This window comes from Bison bison, unplaced genomic scaffold, assembly GCF_000754665.1.
Source record: "Bison bison bison isolate TAMUID 2011002044 unplaced genomic scaffold, Bison_UMD1.0 scf7180017864389, whole genome shotgun sequence".
In the NCBI taxonomy this organism is placed as follows: domain Eukaryota; kingdom Metazoa; phylum Chordata; class Mammalia; order Artiodactyla; family Bovidae; genus Bison; species Bison bison.
Genome location: NW_011494961.1, coordinates 4,496,950 through 4,519,800, shown reverse-complemented (window position 1 = coordinate 4,519,800; position 22,851 = coordinate 4,496,950). Strand labels below are relative to the sequence as shown.

General features: G+C 37.0%; 1 protein-coding gene across 5 annotated transcripts in view; it reads right to left on the bottom strand.

Annotated features, from left to right (window-relative positions):
* Nucleotides 1–589: 589 nt before the first annotated feature.
* Nucleotides 590–22,851, bottom strand: part of ZGRF1 (zinc finger, GRF-type containing 1) — a 56,214-nt gene continuing 33,952 nt past the window's right edge. For 4 of the 5 annotated variants that reach the window (XM_010858511.1, XM_010858513.1, XM_010858515.1 and 1 more), the window contains 13 exons: nt 20,633–20,772; nt 17,098–17,241; nt 14,513–14,627; nt 13,187–13,449; nt 11,743–11,902; nt 8,153–8,230; nt 7,805–7,952; nt 6,098–6,225; nt 4,305–4,428; nt 2,826–3,002; nt 2,556–2,690; nt 1,576–1,837; nt 590–1,400 (listed from right to left, as the gene is read on the bottom strand). In XM_010858511.1, coding sequence (XP_010856813.1) covers nt 1,240–1,400; nt 1,576–1,837; nt 2,556–2,690; nt 2,826–3,002; nt 4,305–4,428; nt 6,098–6,225; nt 7,805–7,952; nt 8,153–8,230; nt 11,743–11,902; nt 13,187–13,449; nt 14,513–14,627; nt 17,098–17,241; nt 20,633–20,772 — 2,035 coding nt within the window. In that variant the 3' untranslated portion in view covers nt 590–1,239. The remainder of the gene's footprint in view (nt 1,401–1,575; nt 1,838–2,555; nt 2,691–2,825; nt 3,003–4,304; nt 4,429–6,097; nt 6,226–7,804; nt 7,953–8,152; nt 8,231–11,742; nt 11,903–13,186; nt 13,450–14,512; nt 14,628–17,097; nt 17,242–20,632; nt 20,773–22,851) is intronic. The other variant, XM_010858514.1, reaches the window with a different exon arrangement.

The following is a 22,851-nucleotide window of genomic DNA, read 5'->3' as shown; positions in this document are numbered from 1 at the left end:
TTGCAGAGTCATGGCCAGTTTTGAGCACCGCTATCCAAAATCACTGCAGATGGTGACTGCAGCCATGAATAAAAGACGCTTACTCCTTGGAAGGAAAGTTATGACCAACCTAGACAGCATATTCAAAAACAGAGACATTACTTTGCCAACAAAGGTTCGTCTAGTCAAGGCTATGGATGGATCATGTATGGATGTGAGAGTTGGACTGTGAAGAAGGCTGAGCACCGAAGAATTGATGCTTTTGAACTGTGGTGTTGGAGAAGACTCTTGAGAGTCCCTTGGACTGCAAGGAGATCCAACCAGTCCATTCTGAAGGAGATCAGCCCTGGGATTTCTTTGGAAGGAATGATGCTGTAAGCTGAAACTCCAGTACTTTGGCCACCTCATGCGAAGTAGTTGACTCATTGGAAAAGACTCTGATGCTAGGAGGGATTGGGGGCAGGAGGAGAAGGGGACGACAGAGGATGAGATGGCTGGATGGCATCACTGACTCCATGGACGTGAGTCTCAGTGAACTCCGGGAGTTGGTGAGGGACAGGGAGGCCTGCGATTCATGGGATCGCAAAGAGTCGGACACAACTAAGCGACTGATCTGATTTGATCTGATCTGATCTCTAGGAATGAACTTTTAGATACTTTTTTTTTTCTTTCTTTTGTACTTCTTAAAAGTTTTACTGTGAAGGAATGTCCCTTATGGTCCAGTGGCTAAAACTCTGCATTCCCAATCTGGGCATGCCGCCCAGGTTCGATCCATGGTCAGGTAACTAGATCCCACATGCCGCAACTAAGACCCAGCACAACCAAATAAATATTTTTTTAAAGGAAGTTTTACTGTGAATATGTTTTTACTTACAGAATGATAGGGCATTATATTTCTTTTTTTAAGATTCTGATAGCATTGTAGTTCAGAAAGGAGTATATTGGTATAACTGTGTAGATGCATTTTAAAAGATGAGTTTTTGAGATAATCACTTATTTTTGAAGTAACATCCCCAAAAAAGCTTTTTCCTGCTCCTTGAAAAATTCATTTCTTCAGAAACAGAGCCATAATTTTCAGAAAGAATTTTTATTGGTGAGATTTTATAGTTCCTTCAACATTTGCCTGTCTTAATTAATTACACTTTTTATGAAGAGCAGATTTTACTTATATTTAAATCTTTTTTTCCCCCCAATTACAAGGGTTAGGGAGTAATAAAAATATACAAATGTACAGTGTAAAATGAATTTGAACTTTACAAACTATACCATGTCTTTTTGTGAATAAGATTTTTTATCTGTCAATTTATCTTTTTCAGCCTTTTTCTTCTGTTTTTCTTCTGCTTGTTTTTCAAGATAATCTTTAAGGAGATGGTCCAGTTGTGGTTCATACTGGCTTGCATGTTGCAATCCACCTTCCCTCCCTTAAAAAGATACAAAACATGAGACAACCATATTTTACAGTGGTGTCCATTTCATCATTTCATTCATCACCCACAGTGGCAAATTCAGAGTAGTTCCTACCCGAAACACCCCAGGCACTAACACAAAAGTCAGTTTTAATTCAAAATGCTTGAATTAAATACATTTTTGTTTTACCTTCACAGTGTTGGATCACATGCCCCCATAGTCGATTTTTCCTCAGACAGGCTAAATTTCCTACAATCAACAAATGCCTCCTTCCTCTGGTCAATGCAACATTCATTCTTTTTTCTGAATCAATAAATCCTACTTGTCTGGTCCTTACACAGGACAGAATAATGATCTCCTTTTCAGCTCCCTGAAAAGCATCTACTGTGGACACCTGCACAGCTTTCAAGTTGGGATGGTCGAAGTCCATCGCACTGAGTAGATGACAGAGCTACAGAGGAAAGATGGCAAGAATCACACAGTGCAGAGTGTCTTCATGAAGAACCTACACCTCTCCACCTGCCCCTGGCAGCCTTTATCATTTAACTAATAGTGGGCAATTTTCATTTTGTTATTACTCACAGAGACTTAAGTTAGTTTCTGAAATGATAAATAACTAGATGATAATATAAGTTGCAAAGCAAAATCAAAGTGGTGATTTATCTATTGCTGGGAACTCATCTGGATATGCTAATTTAGAGTTGATAAACTAATAATGAAACATGAAAAATCCTAAAAGTAAATTAATATAAATTAAAACTAGTTAGAAGTAACTGGCTGTGAGTAGATTAATATCTGGGATCTATCTTTGATTTACTGATAAAATATAACAATAGTGAAAGAACATTTTGGAAAACAGATTCAATCCCATCTGTCCCAAAACACAAAGCATACACCGTATTTCCTTCCCTCTAATTTGTTTATTTGCATTTTTGCCCCAACAGCTGTAAACGGAATTTAATTAAACCTTGTTAGGTTTACATCTAATTATATAGAAAAAAGCCACAGTAGACAAAAATCTAAATGCTGCTTTTTAATACCTTAAAGTCCTAAAAGCTTTTCTAGCACCAAACCAATACAACCCAAAGCACGATGAATGTAATACCAAATAATATAATATGAAATTATAATATTTAATAATGATAAGTATCATCATATGTAGTACGGACCTTGTACATCTGGGATTTGTATAATGTTATCACCCCAATCATGGAGCCCGCTATTCCACTCGCAATTAGTGATTGAATCAACTTGAGTGTAAAAGCAGCTTCTGCCACATTATGAAAGCTGTTACCTCTTTCAATCTGGAATAAGAAACAGAACCTAGATTATATTTCCCAGAAATGATTCAGAAAGTCCAAGAAAATCATACAGACAACAATACAATTAAAACAGGAAACTAAACTGTGTTGACTCTTATCAACATTAATGTTATTTACCTGTTCCAGTCCTTTTACATTATAGAAACACAGAGTTGGGAGCCATTCCAGTAAAGGGCTCCTCTCTGTTTCGGAAATGCCATTCATGAGATTTCCTTCATAAAACAGATCATTAGCAATAGCGCTGATTGTGGGGTGACAACGGTACTGAGTTCTCAACAGAATTGGCTTGTGGCCCTAAGAAATTTAAGTACAGAAAAATAAGGAATTAAAACATTTTTTTTTCCTTAGGGGAAAAAAATCCACAATAATATTTTAAAGTTTAAAATTACTGCCATATTGTGCCCTTAGTAAATAAATTACAACCATGATAAAATGGACTATAAATGAAAAGAACTTTAAAAAAATTTAATAAAAATATTTTCATAGTAAACTTTTTATATTAAAATTATAAAACAAACAAATCTTAGACTAATAAATTTGGTATCTAACATTATACCTTCAGAACCTATGTGGAGTTGGCCTAACACTAAATTGAAAAGAATTCTTTAAAAACAAATCAGAAATTGTTGGTGATAACCCATTAACTTTCCTCCTTGGGTACAAGCTATTTTCACTCTGAATCTTCAAACAAGTTTCCAATTTTTAACATGTCATAAACTAATTCCCATCTATTTCAGGGCTCTCCTGGTCTTTATTTGCAAAATGTTCTATAATATTGTTTGAACATTTTGAAAAGTTACAAGGTACTCTGATAATAATATGTAATAAAATGCAGGGTTAGTGATTACATGGACAAAGGGGAAAAATATGTGAGAAAAAAATCAATTCCCAAAACTCTTTTAGGGCATAAATTTATGAACAGACAACCTATCAAATGGAAGAAAATATTTACAAATCATTTATCTGATAAGGAATTAATATCCAAAATACATAAAGAACCCCTACAACTGAACAACAAAAACAACCCAATTCAAAAATAGGCAAAGGGCTTGAACAGGCATTTTTCCAAAGATAAGTGCATGAAAGATGCGCAACATCATTATACATTAGAGAAAACACAATGAGATACCGCGTCACACCTATTAAGATAGCCAGTAATTTTTTAAAAATGAAAAATAACATTATGGTAAAGATGTGGTGGAATTAGAACTCCTGCACATTGCTGTTGGGAATGTACAATGGTACAGCTGCTATGGAAAACAGTTTGCAGTTTCTCAAAAGTTGGACATAGAAATAGCATCAGACCCAGCAGTTGCACTGGAGCTCTACAACAGTGGACATGGATAAGAGAAACGTTATAGACTTTTTATTTTATAGCAAAATCAATATACTTACTACCCACTACTAAAATTCACAGGGGAAAGATTCATTTTATTGTTAGATTATTAGTGTTCTCCTTATCTTTAAGATGAGTACTTTCTAAACGACTCCAATTAAAATAATTTTAGGGCAAGGACCTGGTCTTGCCCTAAATATATTTTATGTTCTATCATTTATAATCAATAAATGACAACTGTATGAATTTAGAAGTAGTACCATTAAGCAGAGTCGGTCAAAAAGAGTTTGTTCCAGTCCATTTTCATGAGCTGCATCAGAACCCTGAATAGTAGGAGGAAGCTGTTTGGGATCTCCAACAAGTATCAGCTTTTCACACTCAAACCTAAAACAAAATTCTACAAATTAATCTAAGCAACGAGAAAAATATGCATTAACAAAATTTACTGCACTATTTTCTAAAATGTATTTCAAAGAATCTGAATACCATGAAATGTACTGAGAACATACAAGGCTTAATAGTGCTACTAGGTGTATTCAAAGGCTTTAAAAAGTTATGCAGTAAGTAAAGAATCCTCTACATAACTTTACTTGTCTCCACATAAAACCTATTAAGTGTCCCCTGCCTTGGCAAGGAATCAGTATTTCACACAACACACTTTGAGAATAATGATTTTTAGAATCTATAAACTTAAGACTTAAAAACTTTCTTAGAAGTCATTTAGCTTAAACTTTTGTTTTAGAGATGAAGCCTATTAGGTTCTCATGGGTTAAATGTCTTTTTAAATAGGAGTAATATATAGTGGGGGAAAATCCAAGTTTTGTAGAAAAACCTATATGCAAGTTTTAGCTCTATTATATTCTATGGACACAACAAGTTATTTAATCTCTACAGTGTCAGTATTTTTATCAGTAACCTTGATATAATAATACCTTGCATGGCTGTTGTAAGGATTTAAGCATGTAATGTGTTTAGTATACAGTAGATGCTCCACAAATATTGCTCCTCTACCCTCTACACAGGGCCTTACTCTCTCCATCCCTGGCTCCTGATTAGGGTGACCAACTGGTCCTGGTGCCCAGGACTGTCCCAGTTTAAACCCTGAAAGCCCCCTGATGCAGGAACCTCCCAAGTCTCAGCCAGAGCATGACAGTTGATGCCCTCCTCCCTCATCCTTTGTACCTGGGGAAAAAGATCTGTAAATTCACCAAAATAATTGTGTGCTTTATTTTAAAAGTGTTTGTTAATGTTACATCCCCATTTTTTTTAAGGGAAGAAACCCCATACTTTTGGTTATGATGTGTAGAGATTTATTGCCATATATATTGCATCAAAATATATTAACATGAAAGTACTGGTGAAGTAAAATCTTTCCTGTGTATTTTCAACACTTGTAAACTGGAAATCAGAAGATTAAACATTTACTATAAAGAAGGAAAACGCAAAACAACAAAGGGGGACAGAACAGGGCCTAGGACTCGAGCCCATTAGTCTGGTCTAGTTGAGCACACCCTCCTCTGCCTTTAGGATTCCTCAGAAAGAGACGCTTTAAAAGCAGTGTTTCAATGGGCTGAGACAGCTTAGAAGATTTTATAGTTTCCTACATTTTAGTAGATAATTTTTCATTTTCAACTTATTTTTCTTTATATATGTTATCTACTTTCATAATCTAAAAACTATTTTCGAACCTAAACACTGGAATTATATCAAGGTAAGAACTAAAGAACATTCTTCAGTAGAGTTAGGTTCTTAAACTGTGACTAAAGAGGCACCTTTAATCTGGTTAAGAGATGTGCAATGTTCCAACAGAATCTAGCACTAGAACTTTCAAGGCTTTTATGAATTATGTGACTCAGGTGTCTAAACTGTCATCTAACCAAATTTTGATATACGAACTCCTCCCCCCCCTCAAATTTCCTTTCACATTCTTTTAAAGAATCAGTTTAGTACTTGAATTGCTAGGAATTGTCACAAAAGTTTGGTAAGAGTTTGAGGAAATGTTTGAAATAACTGTAACATCCGAGAGTCTTTGGAAAAGAACCTTTTAGGTTACCTTGCAATGGGAAGGAGAGAAGCCGGTTCTGTCATTTGACTACACTCATCCAGGACAACCACAGGGAATTTGAGATCATTCATGCATGGGAATGGGCAGGCTGCACAGGTAACTCCAACTACTCGAACCTTCATTGTAATGAGAATGTTATTAACAACTATTAAACAAAAGAATATACTTACCAAAGAACTTGTAGGCTAAAACCATAAATGAGCTAGTCCTAATTTAATCACCACCAATCAGAAAATAGGCCACTTGACATCTACATTTTCATTATTCCCACATAAGGAATTCCTCTTAAAAAAATTTTATTTATGAACAAGTGACACCAATGAGCAATAGATTATAGTAACATATCAGTATATTGGATAAGGATGTAAAATAAGTGTGTGTGTGCTAGTCACTCAGTCGTGTCTGACTCTTTGCAACCCCATGGACTGCAGCCCACCAGGCTCTTCTGTCCATGGAATTCTCCAGGCAAGAATACTGGAGTGGGTTGCCATTCTCTTCTGTAGGGGATCTTCCCAAGTCAGGGATCGAACCCTGGTCTCCTGCATTGCAGGCAGATTCTTTACCCTCTGAGCCACCAGAGAAGCCCAAGTGGTTCACATAAATGACTAACTTGCACTACCTGAGTGTAGTCAAACTAAGCCCTTCTGGATTTGGTTGGGGAAAAAGGAGGGAAGTTAAGTTCATACTTGTGATAATAAAAAGCTAGTCTGAAGCATTTTGAGGACTCCTGGAACCAAAACTTATTGTAGACATTATTATTTCCAATTTTCTCTCCTTCACCGTGAGAGTATTTATTACTCATCCACACCCTTTACTGTATGGCTTTGCAGTGCTTCCCCCCAAGAGAAGTAGGTGAAGTATATTTCCCAGCCCCACTGATGCTGGGCTTGGTCATATGACCTGTTACAGCAAAAGGAATCTTAGCAGACATGCTATGAACAAAAGCTTTACATGTATCTATATGATCCAGCCTGCCCTCCTGCACTTCTGCCATCTGTCAGGAGAGGGCCATCATGCCACAGACAACTGTTCTCAGAATGAGAGGTTTGACCTACACCAACTGACCTGTAGAATCACTGAATCATTAAATTTGTTGTCTTTAGTTACTGAGATTTTGTTTGTTAAGCAATGGTATTTCAGCAGTAGCTCACTGAAACGGTGCCAAGCACGTTGATTGTCCCAAATCTCTTGCAGAAAGTGACCCATGTCCACACTGTCCAACAAGTGGACAACCTCCTTTTCTTCTCCCATGCTTTGTTTATAGGAGAAAGCTACTGAAGACTTCTTTCCCCAAAGCTGACACCCTGTCTTGAGTCAGAACTTGATAAAGGCAATGATGCTACTTGCTACAGCCAGAGACCCTGTGTGTCCAATGTGGGCTCCCAACACCTGGGATCCATGGTCTGAGCCTCCCAGGTTCTTGGACAGATTTTAAACAGACCCTGAAGGGCTTGGTTTTCTAGGAAAGCATCAAAGGTAAAATTCACTTGGATATTTTGCCCAGTGTCAATTAAATAAAACATGGATTGCATAGACAGGCACACTTTAGTTGAATCTAAGCTATCATAGTTGGTTTTTTTTTAATTTACTTAAGGGAAATAAAATAGGAATAATATTCCTCTCAATAGGAATAAAAATAATATAAATCGTATACATAAATTAAAGAAATAAACAACTGACGCTGTTTCCTCTCACCTGTTTCAGCAGGGTTTTATTGGTCCCCAGTTTATGCTGCTCAATACTTTTCCTCACGTAGACTCTTTCCACAGGAGTCAAGTCTTCCTTCATGAGTGCATGCAGTTCCTTTAATTGCTCATTTTCATTTTCTGAGCCAGCATACAAACTTAAAAAACAATGACATAAAAGAATACCCTTTTATTCTATTTTAGTAGTATCACAAAAAAGCAAAACACAAGAGTTCCTAAATTAACACCAAGAAAAAGGCTTTCTCTAGTCTTCTTCAAAAACCAAACTTAAGGTAAGAGTTATGTAAAATTATACTTCTGTGCACATTCTGTGACTTTTGGAATTTGGCATTCTTACCTGTAAGGTAAAACTGGCTTGGCAATCTTTCTGACACTCCCAACTCTGACAAACTTTTCAAATCCAAGACTAAGAAGCCTTTAAAGAAAACAGGGTGAAACAGATTGACTATTTAGAAAACAGAATCTAAAACAAACTTTCATATAATATACACATTATTAAAATAACTTTGTGTAACAATATATTTTATAGTTATGTAGTTTAATGTGAAATGCCTAAACTCAAAGGCAATGTAGCTGAAAAACTTTTTATAAAATGTGTTCAGAGAATTTTAAAAATATGTATTATCTTATGTTGAGGGCTCATGAAATGTTCATAAAATACTGATGTTAGAATTTATCACAAATAAAATTGCCCTAGGGACTCCCTGACAATCTACTGATCAAGACTCTGTGCTCTCACTGCTGTGGCCCAGTTCCATCCCTGGTTGAGGAATTATAGAAGATCCCACAAGCTGCATGGCATGGCCAAAAAAAACCCCACAAAAATAAACAAAAAAGACAAAACTGCCCTAAAGACATCATGGAAAGCAATAGCTACCATATAGTTAGCATCAAGATTTAGTGGGAAGAGTGTTAGCCTCTTTATATACGTTGCCTTGATAATACTCCTTACAGCTCTGCACGATATCTCATCTTAGAGATGAGGAACTGAAACTCAGAGCTCTAAGTCAGGTGTTTTGCTAAGTCAGGCAACATGGCTAATAAGTGAGGCAATCATGAATCAAACCTGGGCAAGTCTGTCTACCTCCAAAAGATACGGGTGACTGTTCTTCCACATCCATGACCCCCTAGTAAGGGCTTTGTGCAGCTGCAGCCCTCAGCTCCCTTCCTTCTTACGTATCTTACAGCTCCTGCTTTATCCTTCTTACGTATCTTACAGCTCCTGCTTGTGAGGAACGGAGGAGGGACTCACTGAACATCCGGACTCCTGAAACATCTATCACCTCAAACGGGGGATAAAGAACTGGAAACGAAAGAAACTATGGCTCTTCAAACATTGTTTTCCTAGATAATCTTGAAGCAATTTGTTTAATGTCAAGCAATACATGAACAGACTTCAGGTTTTGCACTTTTTTAGTTTTTATCTTGCATAATAGCTATTTTTCAGTCTGAAAAACTAGTTTATATATTTTTTTCAATATAAGTGTGTTAATTCTATGAGAACACTGTAGTATCCTCATCATGGGGCAAAAAATATTTTATTTCTTCTCAAGAAATTCTTCATCCTATTCTGTCCACTGCAGTTGAAATGCGTTACCCAAGTACATAGCTAAATGTCAGTTTAGTGTGAAGAAATGTCTGGGTCCAGCGTACATGCAGTTGGGATAAATACAGATCCTAACTGCAGTCCACAGTCCTCAGGCCCTCATCAGAGGCCTAAGCATCAAAGAATCTCTTCTGTGTTTTTTGTTACCCTTCATAGTCAGTCCTCAATCTTCTAGCTTCTTGATTTTTCTCTACTAAACAGAGTTAAATTTTTATCTCAAGCTAAGCAATCTAAAGTTCTTTCCAGTTTGTCCCCAAGTAACTGTTCATTATCCTGAGTCAAAAAATGTCCTCAGCCACTGTCTTAGATTACTTAGAATAGTACACACAGGTAGAACTTGCCTAGAGGGCAATCTATCAAGAAGCTTTAAAATGTTCATATCTTTTGTTCTAGGCCTAGGTTTGTCCTCAGAAAAGAATCAAAAATGGAGACAAAGATTTATGTTTAAGGATCTTGGTTACAATATTATTTATAATAGCAAAAGCTTGTAAAGACCTTACTGATCAAAAATTGTTTATAGTACAAAAACTGTTTATAGATCAAAAATCATGACATATAATAGAGCTATGAAAATTTTGGTTTCTAAGATTTAATACCATAAAGAAATAAACTTTGAGTAAAAAAAAAGCAGGACACAAAACAAACAGTATATACTGTTGAAAACTAAGTTTGGAAAACAAAATGAATGTGTGTGAATGTATTGAAAGTCTGTAAAGAAATATAATAAAATGTTGTTGCTGCTGCTAAGTCACTTCAGTCATGTCCAACTCTGTGTGACGCCATAGACAGCAGCCCACCAGGCTCCCCCTTCCCTGGGATTCTCCAGGCAAGAACACTGGAGTGGGTTGCCATTTCCTTCTCCAATGCAGGAAAGTGAAAAGTGAAAGTGAAGTCGCTCAGTTGTGTCCGACTCTTCACAACCCCATGGACTGCAGCCTACCAGGCTCCTTCGTCCATGGGATTCTCCAGGCAAGAGTACTGGAGTGGGGTGCCATTGAGGTCTGCATATTTTCTACTATACCCATTACCTAATGCAATTATAAAAGTTAATTTTAAAAAAGGCTATACTTATAAATAATGGATTATTTCCCCTAATCAAGCTTTATCATTTATGTTGAAATTCAGATCATTAAACATTGGAATACTGGTAAAACATTATGTAATACTGTCTTTGCATTTTTAATAAAATCTTACACAAAAATTTTACCCTGTGTAACAGACTGCACTATTACTTCCATGAAACAGCAAGAGGCTAACCTTTTAGTTTGTAAGTAGGAAAGATCAGGCTTCCCTGGTGGCTCAGTAGTAAAGAATCTACCTGCCAATGCAGGAGACATGGGTTTAATCCCTGGGTTAAATCCCTAGAACAATGGATCAGGAAGATCCCCTGGAGAAGGAAATGGCAACCCACTCCAGTATTCTTGCCTGGAAAATCCCATGGACAGAGGAGCCTGGTGGGCTACAGTCCATGAGGTCATAAAGAGCTGGATACAACTTAGTAACTAAACAACAGCAACAAGGAAAAAAATCACATACAAAAACCTGATGATTCTGGCACAAGGATGGGATAAAGGTAAAACTAGAGGTGGATCCCTCTTATTGAAACCAAAACATAATTTAATCAAACTGTTCAGCTATTTTAGTATTATGTGTTCATATGGGCAGGTAGACGAGAGAATAACCTGTAACTTGGTTCTGCAATTTTAGCCTACTTTAAAGTAGTCACCCTAAGCTCCTGGGTCAGAGACAAAGGACTTTTATTCTTGGCATAGGAAGCAGCATAGGCACTAACGTATCTACAGTGGTTTCCTGTGGTCCCCAAGTTGAATGAGGAGACACAGAGAATCAGATGGACACCTGCACTGCGTGGACTGAGCTGTAGGAAAGAACACTGAGCTTGGACATCCACTATTTTTTAACAAGAAATCAGCAACTCTGCTCTTGGTCCTGGAGGGAGATATTACACCATCAGTGAAGGTTGCTTACTGTAAACACAACCGGGAAAAATGTGTTGGGTTAGAGTGGTCAGGGCATGCATGGTGGATTGCCTCCCCCAACAATATATGTCCTTAGCTAGATTTTTACATGAGTATCCCGTCCTGTGTCAAAACTGTCAGGTTTCGTACGTATTTTATCCTGCTTACAAACTATTAAGTCAGCCTCTTCGTGTTTCATGGACTCTGGTTCTTGAGTCAGAGACAAAGGCCTTGCCTGTCCGGCATGCCCAGCACAAATGTGCATGGACATTCAGGGCCCATGGTAGACCGCCTCTCAACAACCACCTAAAACATCAGGCACTTAAATACTCCTGTCCTACCTACCCAAGAAGCACTCTGTCAACAGCTACATTAGTAGAAGAAGAAATCAGAAGTTTCCACGGTCTTGCATTTCCAACTGTAAGAGCTTCACATTTTTCAAATAGTTGCACAAAAAACAAAATCACCACAGCCAGCAAGTAACTCTTTCCTGCTCCGAAAACGCCTAATTATTTTAAAGGGGGGGAAGAAAAGTAAAGGCAATATTGTAAATAAATTTCTGAAAAGCACAAGAAATATCCATCCATCTCCCTCTCTCCATTTAATTAATTTATTTAAAAATATTGCGGGCCAACCATATGTTTAATTAGCACAAGGAGGACATGCATAGATAATCAAAAGACTTTCACATTTAACAAGACCACAGTCAACTTAGGAAGACAGACAAGTAAAGAAAAATGATAAAACAATACGGTTAAGTAACACTATTGGCATCAGAGAAAAAACATCTCTCTTTCCTTTGGTGGAGATGGGAATGCTTCCTGAAAATAAAAAGAATAGAGAACTAAGTCTTCCAGGGCAAGATATCCCAACTCTTAAGGAAAGGATCATCCCAGGCAGAGATGTGACAAAGCATGAAGCCGGTAAATATTTCTGTATGGCCTGTAGCAAAAAGGCAAGAGAGGAGGTGGTCTGACAAAGAAGACAGGGGGATAAATCACAGAGTTGTGCGTGCTAAGGCTAAAAGTTTGAATTCTATCTTAAAGGCCAATGGAAATCAATGAAGAATTTTAAGTAATGGAACTGACTTAATCAGATTATTATTTTTTTTTTTTTAAGAAAAACTACTTGAGTGAAGCCTGGCTTGTTGCAGTTCATGGGGTTGCAAAGAGTTGGATACAACTTAGCAACTGAAGAACAACTTGAGTGAAAATATGAAAAAAGGAAAAAGTAAAGGCAGATCAATTAGAAAGCTGTGTGAGATCATGGTAACGCATACATGCTGACTTTACTAAGTGCCTCCCGTGTGCCAGGTACCATTCTGAGCTCTTTACCTATTTAACATTTGATCCCCCAAACCTATGAGACAGATGCTATTATCAAACCTTATTTTACAGAGGAGGGAATTAAAGCTAAGAGAGCCCACACTCTCACTAACTAGGCAATATGGAGGTATGTTAAAGGCCTGGACTGAGTGGGTACAAATGGGTGGGAGAGGACAGAAAATATGAAATGAAAATGAAATATCAATATGAAAAATAGGAAACTAGAAGCGACATCTCAGTGACTGATCTAATAGGGGGAAAGAAACAGTAAGAGAGAGGGAGGACGGTTAAGAGAAAATCACTTAATCTAGAGAGAAAGATACTAAAGGGGATTCAGGTTTGAAATAATCTATTGAGTTATTCTGGAATCTTGTTTGACTAGGAAATTACAAAGGTGCAGACTGAGTGACACAAGCTTATATAACAATGTATTTACTAGAACTGTTTTCTTCCCTGCTTCTTACCGTGTATGATCGTGATAGGGAGGGTATGAATTGCCAGTTCCTTTGCTTCTTCGACACTCTGGCGTGATGCCATCATTTGAGCTATCTGAATTAGAGCTGCGGCTTGATCCTTGTTTAACTTGTGCACCTGAATTAACTCACTAGCCAACTTCAATGTTGCTTCTATACTGAGTAGTTCAAATTTTGTGTTGATATTTGACAAGGCTGGTGGGATAAACTTTCTCTTATTGACTCTCTTGTTGCTCGTTGTAGTTGATGAAGACCTGGTAAAAAGGCAGCGTGAAAAAGATTTTTTTTTAAATAAAAGGCTTTTGAAACAGGTAAGTAGACCTATTTGTAACTTAGCCTTCACTTAATAAGCATCACAGAGAATATTTTTTTGGAGACATAAATGAACATATACCCCAGTTTGGAGGAAGGTGGATGAAAACAGAACATTTGTTGAAAACCTACTATATGCTGGCATCATGCTAAGCATTTTATATTACTTGATGTAATCTTCACAATACTAAGTACTTAATTATCCCATATAGAGATATAGAAATATTAACCTTTTATTCCCCCAAAAGCACACAGTTAATAAGTGTATAAGCTGACTTTAAAGCCCATGTTCTGTTAAACAAAATCAACTTAGACAATTAATATAGCTTCCATTTAAGGTAAAATGGAAATAAACTGGTTTTATTTCTATTAAGACTGAATTCATTTCAAAGTAGATAAATGACATAATGGATAAGAATATTTACTTTTTTACCTAGGACTTCATTATGGTGAAAAAAATGAAATACCACAAGTTAGATCACAACAATCCAAATTAGAATGTAGACTTTTTCTATCACTTTACAGTGAATTCAACATGTCACTTCCAGTTTTTTAAAGAAAGGGACAAGGTGGTTGACAAATTAAAAATGAAGACATAGGTTATGTCAAGAATAAGATCAGTATCAATACCATACTATATTAAAGCTGTAAAATGTTACATAATTTTAAATGTTTAATAATTTGCAACATAAAAGTACAGATAAATAAAAAAGTAAAAACACTCAAAAGATCCTTAATAAATTATTCCGTAAAAAAGGAAAAATATCTGCAGTATCCTTGTTAGCCCCAGCCACAATAAATAAATAAATAGAGGAACTGTTGGGAAATGATGTGTACCTCCCCTTTCTCTTTTTAATTACTAATGAAGAGGAACCCCATAATCCCCCAAAGAAAATTAACACTTCATTGGCAAAAATTTGTGTAATGTACTTTTACTCCATTTTCATTTTCATGATTAGTCACCATTTTTGAACACCAATGACCCAAAGGTAAATAATGACTTACATTGTTAAGAGGTACTGTGTTAGAGGTAGAGTAGCTGGATTAAAGTAGTCCCGAATATTTTTTAAAGTGGTCAGCTCTGTGCTGGCATTACAAACCAATAAGGCGTGGACCACTGCTGTAGACAGAATACAAAAAATGAACATTTAATGTAAACAAATGGACCATTAGAAAAAAACTATTAAATGTCCATATAACTCAGAGTTATATGGATTAGTCACAACATAAAATAAACCCTTAAGTATATGCAGAGGTCCTTTTATCCATTAAACCAGTATACTACCTGCTCATTCATCCTTTATAAACTGCATAATATATCAACTTTGGACTTTCATAATGAAACAAGGACAACTGTTTTGAGTTAGGGCATGGTGACACTGCTTAGCAGCTGGCAGTTCCATTTAATCAGCATACCACATTGTATTGCATAGTAGTGTGTGTGTGTAATTTGAACATTTTTTCCCTCAGTTATTTTATAGAAAAATAAGGAAAGCAGAAAATTAGAATGCTGTTTATTGGTGAGGAAACAACTGCAACAAATTTGAAAATATGCATTTGAAAAATGACAAATGTTTATTTAATTAGGCTCTTACTGAACTCAAGCTGATTGACTAGGTTTATTCAGTTCTAAAGGGAAAAAAAATCAAGTTTAAAAAGTCTATGAAATAGGTGAAGTGGGTCATTAAATGCCATGTCTTAATTAGTTATGGATCAAATTCAACCATCAGAAATTATTCCAGAGATCAAAATGTATAGAGAAGTAACAGATTCATAGAATTGGATAGGGATTCAGCTTACCAGGCTGGGAAGATCCCCGGAGAAGGGAAAGGCTACCCACTCCAGTATTCTGGCCTCAAGAATTCCATGGACTATATAGGCCATGGGGTCGCAAAGAATCAGACACAACTGAGTGACCTTCACTTTCACTTTGAGCTTACTAAAGCTTTCTTTATTAAAAACTAATAATAATTTTAAAATAAATAAATAAGGCTCATACCCTATTTGGAGAAGGCAATGGCACCCCACTCCAGTACTCTTGCCTGGAAAATCCCATGGACGGAGGAGCCTGGTGGGCTGCCGTCTATGGGGTCGCTAAGAGTCGGATTCAACTGAGCGACTTCACTTTCACTTTTCACTTTCATGCATTGGAAAAGGAAATGGCAACCCACTCCAGTGTTCTTGCCTGAAGAATCCCAGGGACAGGGGAGCCTGGGGGGCTACCGTCTATGGGGTTGCACAGAGCTGGACATGACTGAAGCGACTTAGAAGCAGCAGCAGCAGCAGCAGCATACCCTATTGTGTTATTAAGAATTTCTTGGGACCTCCTTGGCAATCTAGATATTAAGATTCCATGCTCCCAATACAGGGGGCACAGGTTAACTCCTGGTTAGGGAACTAAGATCCTGCATGCCATACAATATGGCCAAAAAGAAAAAAAAAGAATTTCTAAAGGCAGATGATAAGATAGCCTCAAAATGAAAATCATTGTATCCAACTGCTCACAAAATCTCCTGTAAAATCTACAAGACCTTCTCAATATAAAAATGGTTTATTAAATATATACTACTACAACAAACCAAGAGAATTAAATAAATCAAGAACCAGAACTTGTAAGAAATTAAGAAAATTCTTATTTATATTTTTAGAAATCAAGTATATACCATGTAAAATTCAACTATAACAGAACACTTAAGTGAGAGGTCAAGATTTCACTGTACTGTTAGTGCTCTGGGACTTGAGCTATAGAAATATTTTGTTGTATACACATTTTTACTACTACTACTAAGTCACTTCAGTTGTGTCCAACTCTGTGTGACCCCATAGACGGCAGCCCACCAGGCTCCCCTGTCCATGGGATTCTCCAGGCAAGAACGCTGGAGTGGGTTGCCATTTCCTTCTCCAATGCAGGAAAGTGAAAAGTCAAATTGAAGTCGCTCAGTCGTGTCCAACTCTTAGCGACCCCATGGACTGCAGCCTACCAGGCTCCTCCATCCATGGGATTCTCCAGGCAAAAGTACTGGAGTGGGGTGCCATTGCCTTCTCCAAATACACATTTTTAGGAACATCATATACAGTAATAGGAAGTAGTGAAAGTGAAAGTAGCCCAGTCGTGTCTGATTCTTTGCGACTCCCCGCTGTCTGACTCTGTATGATCCATGGAATTCTCTAGGCCAGAACAGTGGAGTGGGTAGCCTTTCTCTTTTCCAGTGGATCTTCCCAACCCAGGAACTGAACTGGGGTCCCCTGCATTGCAGGTGGATTCTTTACCAACTGAGCTATCAGGGAAGCCCAATAGGAAGTAGAGGCGGATGTTTTTTGTTGGCTTTGTTATTGCTACCAATCCATCTGCTTCCACCCACCTCATGCATGTGTGCTCAGTCATGCAACCCCATGGACTGCAGCCCACCAGGTTGTTCTGTCCATGGACTTTTCCAGGCAAGAACACCGGAGTGGGCTGCCATTTCCTTCTCCCTTTTTGTTGGCTTTAATCAAATAATCCCACACAAAGTTAGCAGGCTTGCTTACAGTGCATCACATGTCTTTCATTCTTTTTTAATATAAAGTAATATGGTCATAGTAATACTTACTGTTAGTGGGCCAGTTCGAAGGGAAATAACCTTTCAAAGGTAGAAGCTCTACCTCATTGATAGATGATGGTCCAAAGAAAGTACTACATGCAATGAAAGTATCCAATTCAAAGTCGAGGGTTTTCGAAACCACCCAAAGATCATCTGCAAAGACAAACATTCTACAGGTCTCAGAACGCTCAATCCAAAGCTACCTCGGATTTTCGTTGGTGCTTAGTTCTACACTGTTTTTCAAAAAACAAACATGGTTATCATAATTGACATGATTCCACCCAGAGAGCAGAACTCATAACATTTCATTTCCATGATTTTAACTCAATTTTATGCTTTTAAAGTTACTTCGTAATTATTTTTTAAAAAAACACTATAAATAAAAACAACATCTAACTCATTTTTCTCTTATAAAACAGTTTTGATTTTCCCAAGGGAGAATATTAGCCTAAAAACATGCTCTGCCCTTTAATGGTTTCCATGCTCAAATAAATCTGGCAATCTGTGCACAGAATACAAGTTCCAGTTAAGAGATGCTCCAGATTAATGAATGTTCTCCTTTCTTCTCCACAGCACACTGAGCACTCATGGCTAGTAGGCTACTTTCCAGACTGCCCCTGCATTATTTCTACCATCAGTTTGAATTTACACCTACAAAGAGTCAACTGCATTTGTTCTAAAACTTACTTATAATAGTAATAGCTGTCTTTGCTACTATACTTTTATAACTTAGTGATTTCCCTGGTGGCTCAGATGGTAAAGCATCTGCCTACAATGCGGGAGACCCACATTCAATTCTTGGGTCGGGAAGATCCTCTGGAGAAGGACATGGCACCCCACCAGTACTCTTGCCTGGAAAATCCCATGGATGGAGGAGCGCGGTAGGCTACAGCCCATGGGGTTGCAAAGAGTAGGACACGACTGAGCAACTTCACTCACTCTTTTATAACTTAATCACTATAAATATGAAGGGGAAAATTACTGTTTAAAGAAAACTACGTTCCTACTTTGTAAGTCCAATGTAAATCACATATTAAAACTGAAAAATCTTGAATTAAGGTTATTTGTTTAATGTGGAACCAATTTTTAAAATTTTTATATTAACTCACATTCAATACCCCCACAGAACTATTTTTTTTAAGGAAATATGTTTAGGAAACTGAGGAAAAGCTGACCTATAGTATAATTTATACCTAATTTATTTAAAAATATCTGCCAATTGAGGTAACATATACTTAAGCAATTTCCTATTTGCAAATACATTTTTATTTAATATTGACAATTTTTTAAAAGATCTCCAATTCAAAGTAGTTGACAGAAAAAAAACCTCTTTCTCCCTAAATCCTATTGAAATGACAGAAGAAATATGAAATCCAAATCCAGTACAGTACTGGCAAACAGCCAGCAGTGGGGCAGGGAAAGCCAGACTTATTTCAGAGATGCTTTAGGAAGTCACAAAGGGAACGGGACAAAAAGGATGATAAAATCTTACAAAGCTGGGAAACCACTAATCCTGCACAGATAGAAAGGAATTCTGAAAACACACACACAAAGAATTTCCCCCAACAGATTGCTAGGTTAACTCCAAGCTTACCAATCAAGGAATTACGGGTACAGAAGGCCAACTGGGACATTATTTAATAGATGATGGAATAATCCTATCACTCTTGGAGCAGTTGACTCCAGAATCCATCCTGAGGTTAAACTCTGGGGAAAAAACTAAGGCTACAGAGAGGGCTTTGAGCATGAGAAATGGGGCAGCAACCCACATAACTGCTAAGAACCTAGGATAGGTAAATAGATCAGAGTCCATCAGCAGGACATGTATGTATGGGAATTTTGTTTTTTAAGTAAAACACAATAACCTATGTCACGTTCTGGGTCAGCAGACATTTTAAATGTCAGATAGGTAGTATTATTATTACTGTTTTATACATGAAAGAAGTTAGTCACTATATATATATTTATATATCAACAAAAGATTACATGAAAAATATATAAGAACTGTAAGATTATAAACAACACAATAATAAAATGCGTAAGAAGAAATATGTAACTAATAAACACATGAAGAGCTATTCAACATCACTGGCAAGCAGAGAAATGTAAACTAAAACCACAATGAGATCATTTTATGCTCATTTGAGTCTGCTGAGCCACCAGATAGGAGCGTAAATTGATGTAACCGCTTTAGATATCAGTTGGGCACTAGAGCCTACAGGTTTGTGTGGCATTTTCATTTCCTGTAACAGCATTTTCATTCCTAGGATTATATCTAAAGGAAACTCTTGCACATCTACAGGATAGCATAAGAATATTTATGGCACACTGTTCACAATGGCAAAACTTAGAAACCAAATGATCATCGATGGAAGAATGAATGAATGAACTGTGGCACTGTCACAAAATAAAATACTATATACACAAGTAATCTAGACTAGATTTTAGATCAACATCAATAATATCTATATACTGCAGCAATATATTATACTAGTAAGTAAAAAAGATAAATTCTATAAGATTACTTACAGAACTATATCACTTGAGTAACATTTTAAAAACCTTAAAACTTAAAATATGCTTTCTAAGGAATTCATTTGTATAAACATATACAAAGGAAAGCAAGATGTTGATGAACACAGGGATGAAATGCTAACTGCCTTAGGAGAAACAACTAGGTAAGTTAGTGGGGTTTCTCTGTATGAACTATAGGTAGCTATAATTGGTACTAGATTTAGCTTTGCTTTGTTGATTCACTTTTATCATTTAAAATAACTAATCAAATAACTAAAGCAAGCTAGGTGAGGATAAATCACAAGAGTAGGTCATGAAACCAACATAATAATTAACCCAAATTAGTGTACATAAGGTCCTTAGAAAAATAATTTACTAAGAATTTTATCTCCAAATATACAAAAGCTGGGGTCCAGTGTTGTCATATTGTGCAGCAGTGACAGAAGTATCAAAAAACTCTACATTTTCAGCTTATTTTTGATATTAAATTCAGTTCATACAATGCCAAGAGCTCATGTGACTTTTTAAACAAAATTAAACAGTTTTTGGCAGCCTATAATAAGGTTTTTTAAAAAATAAAATTTTAAATATATTTTCTAGGGGTGAGGGGGAGAATAAAATATGCTATTTTCAAAAGAAATGGTTTAATTCATTACACAATAATTCACGATATATACTGTGCAACTGTACTTTTAAAAATCTCTTTAATACAAAGAATTTACATAGAGAGCTGTATGTAACTGAGATGGGGCTTCCAGGTGGCTCAGTGGTAAAGAATCTGTCTGCCAACAGAGGAGACACAGGAGACTCAGGTTCGATCCCCTCCTCCAAGATCCCCTGGAGGAGGAAATGGCAACCCACTCCAGTGTTCTTGCCTGGAAAATTCAATGGACAGAGGAGCCTGGCAGGCTACAGTCCATGGGGTCATAAAACAGTCAGACACGACTGAGCAACCTGAGCACACAGCACACCACACATAAAACTAAGATACAAGGCTAGATTCAGTCACAGCATCATCATATCAACCCACCTTTGCTGTAAGCAGATGAACTTTCTTTCCGACTCAGTTTAAGATAAAGTTTGCTCTTAGGTTCATTATAAAATTCAGGATCTACAGTAGTAAACTTCTTTAGTTTACCATACCGTTTTCTTTGAAAATCAAATCCTTTCCTGCAAAATGAGTAAGAGCCAAACCTGAATTTGAATATTAAAGTATGAAGTTTTTTTTGAGATAATTAACATATACTATATTATTCCAGGTGTACAACATCATGATTTATGTGTATACTATGAAATTATCACCATAGTAAGTCAAGTTAACAACCATCACCACACAGTCACAAAGTTTTTTTCTTGTGAAAAAAAAATGAAGTGTTTTTGTTTATTTTTAAATAAATTAAGGGGAATTCCCTGGTGGCCCATTGATTAGGATGACAAGCATTCACTGCAGAGGACCTGGGTTTGATCCCTGGCTGGGGAACTAAGATCCCACATGCTGCAAGGCATACCAAATAAATAAATATATTGAATTTTTTTAAAAAGCACTGAAGAACTCATTGCATGTATAAAATTTTTTTAATAAAATTTTTTTATTGTAATGAGAACTCTTATTCTTATCAACTTTCAAATATACAGTAAAATAATATTAACCACAGTCACCATGCTGTATACATCTGCAGGACTTATTTATTTTGCAACTGGAAGTTTGAAAGTACAAATGTTTTTTAAAATTTTTCTTTAAAACAGAGTATGAAAAGGAAAGAACCAAAGAGTGTGTATGTTTATATGCTTTTATATATTGTTGTTCTGATTAGTCACTAAGTCATGTCCAACTCTCTTGTGACCCCATGGACTGTAGCCCCCATGGACTTCAACCGTGTAATTCCAGATGTTCAAGCTGGATTTAGAAAAGGTAGAGGAACCAGAGATCAAATAGACAATATCCACTGGATCATCAAAAAAGCAAGAGAGTTCCAGAAAAACATCTACTTCTGCTTTATTGACTATGCCAAAGCCTTTGACTGTGTGGATCACAATAAACTGTGGAAGATTCTTAAAGAGATGGGAATACCAGATGACCTTATCTTCCTCCTGAGAAATCTGTATGCAGGTCAAGAAGCAACAGTTAGAACTGGACATGGAATAGCAGACTGGTTCCAAATCTGGAAAGGAGTACGTCAAGGTTGTATATTGTCACCCTGCTTATTTAACTTATATGCAGAGTGCATTGTGAGAAATGCTGGGCTGGATGAAGCACAAGCTGGAATTAAGATTGCTGGGAGAAATATCAATAACCCCAGACATGCAGATGACACCACCCTTATAGCAGAAAGCGAAGAAGAACTAAAGAGCCTCTTGATGAAAGTGAAAGAGGAGAGTTTAAAAGCTGGCTTAAAACTCAACACTCAGAAAATGAAGATCATGGCATACAGTCCCATCACTTCATGGCAAATAGATGGGGAAACAATGGAAACAGTGGCAGACTTTATTTCCTTGGGCTCCAAAATCACTGCAGATGGTGACTGCAGCCAGGAAATTAAAAGATGCTTGTTCCTTTAAAGAAAATCTGTGACCAACCTAGACAGCATATCAAAAAGCAGAGACATTAATTTGCCAACAAAGGTCTGTCTAGTCAAAGCTATGGTTTTTCCAGTATTCATGTATGGATATGAGAGTTGGACTATAAAGAAAGCTGAGCACCAAAGAATTGATGCTTTTGAACTGTGGTGTTGGAGAAGACTCTTGAGAGTCCCTTGGACTGCAAGGAGATCAAACCAATACATCCTAAAAGAAATCAGTCCTGAATATTCATTGGAAGGACTGATACTGAAGCTGAGATTCCAATTCTTTGGCCACCTGATGCGAAGAACCGACTCATTTGAAAAGACTGTGATGCTGGGAAAGAATGAAAGCAGGAGGAGAAGGAGACAACAGAGGATGAGATGGTTGGAAGGCATCACCAACTTGATGGACATGAGTTTGAGCAAGCTCTGGGAGTTGGTAATGGACAGGGAAGCCTGGAGTGCTGCAGTCCATGGGGTCACAGAGTCCAACATGACTGAGCGACTGAACTGAACTGGACTGTAGCCAAACAGCCTCCTCTGTCCATGAGATTCCCAGGCAAAAATACTGGAGTAGGTTGCCATTTTCTTCTCCAGGGGATCTTCCTGACCAAGGGATCAAACCCGCATCTCTTTCTACTCATGCATTGGCAGGTGAGTTCTTTACCACTGAGCCACCTGGGAAACC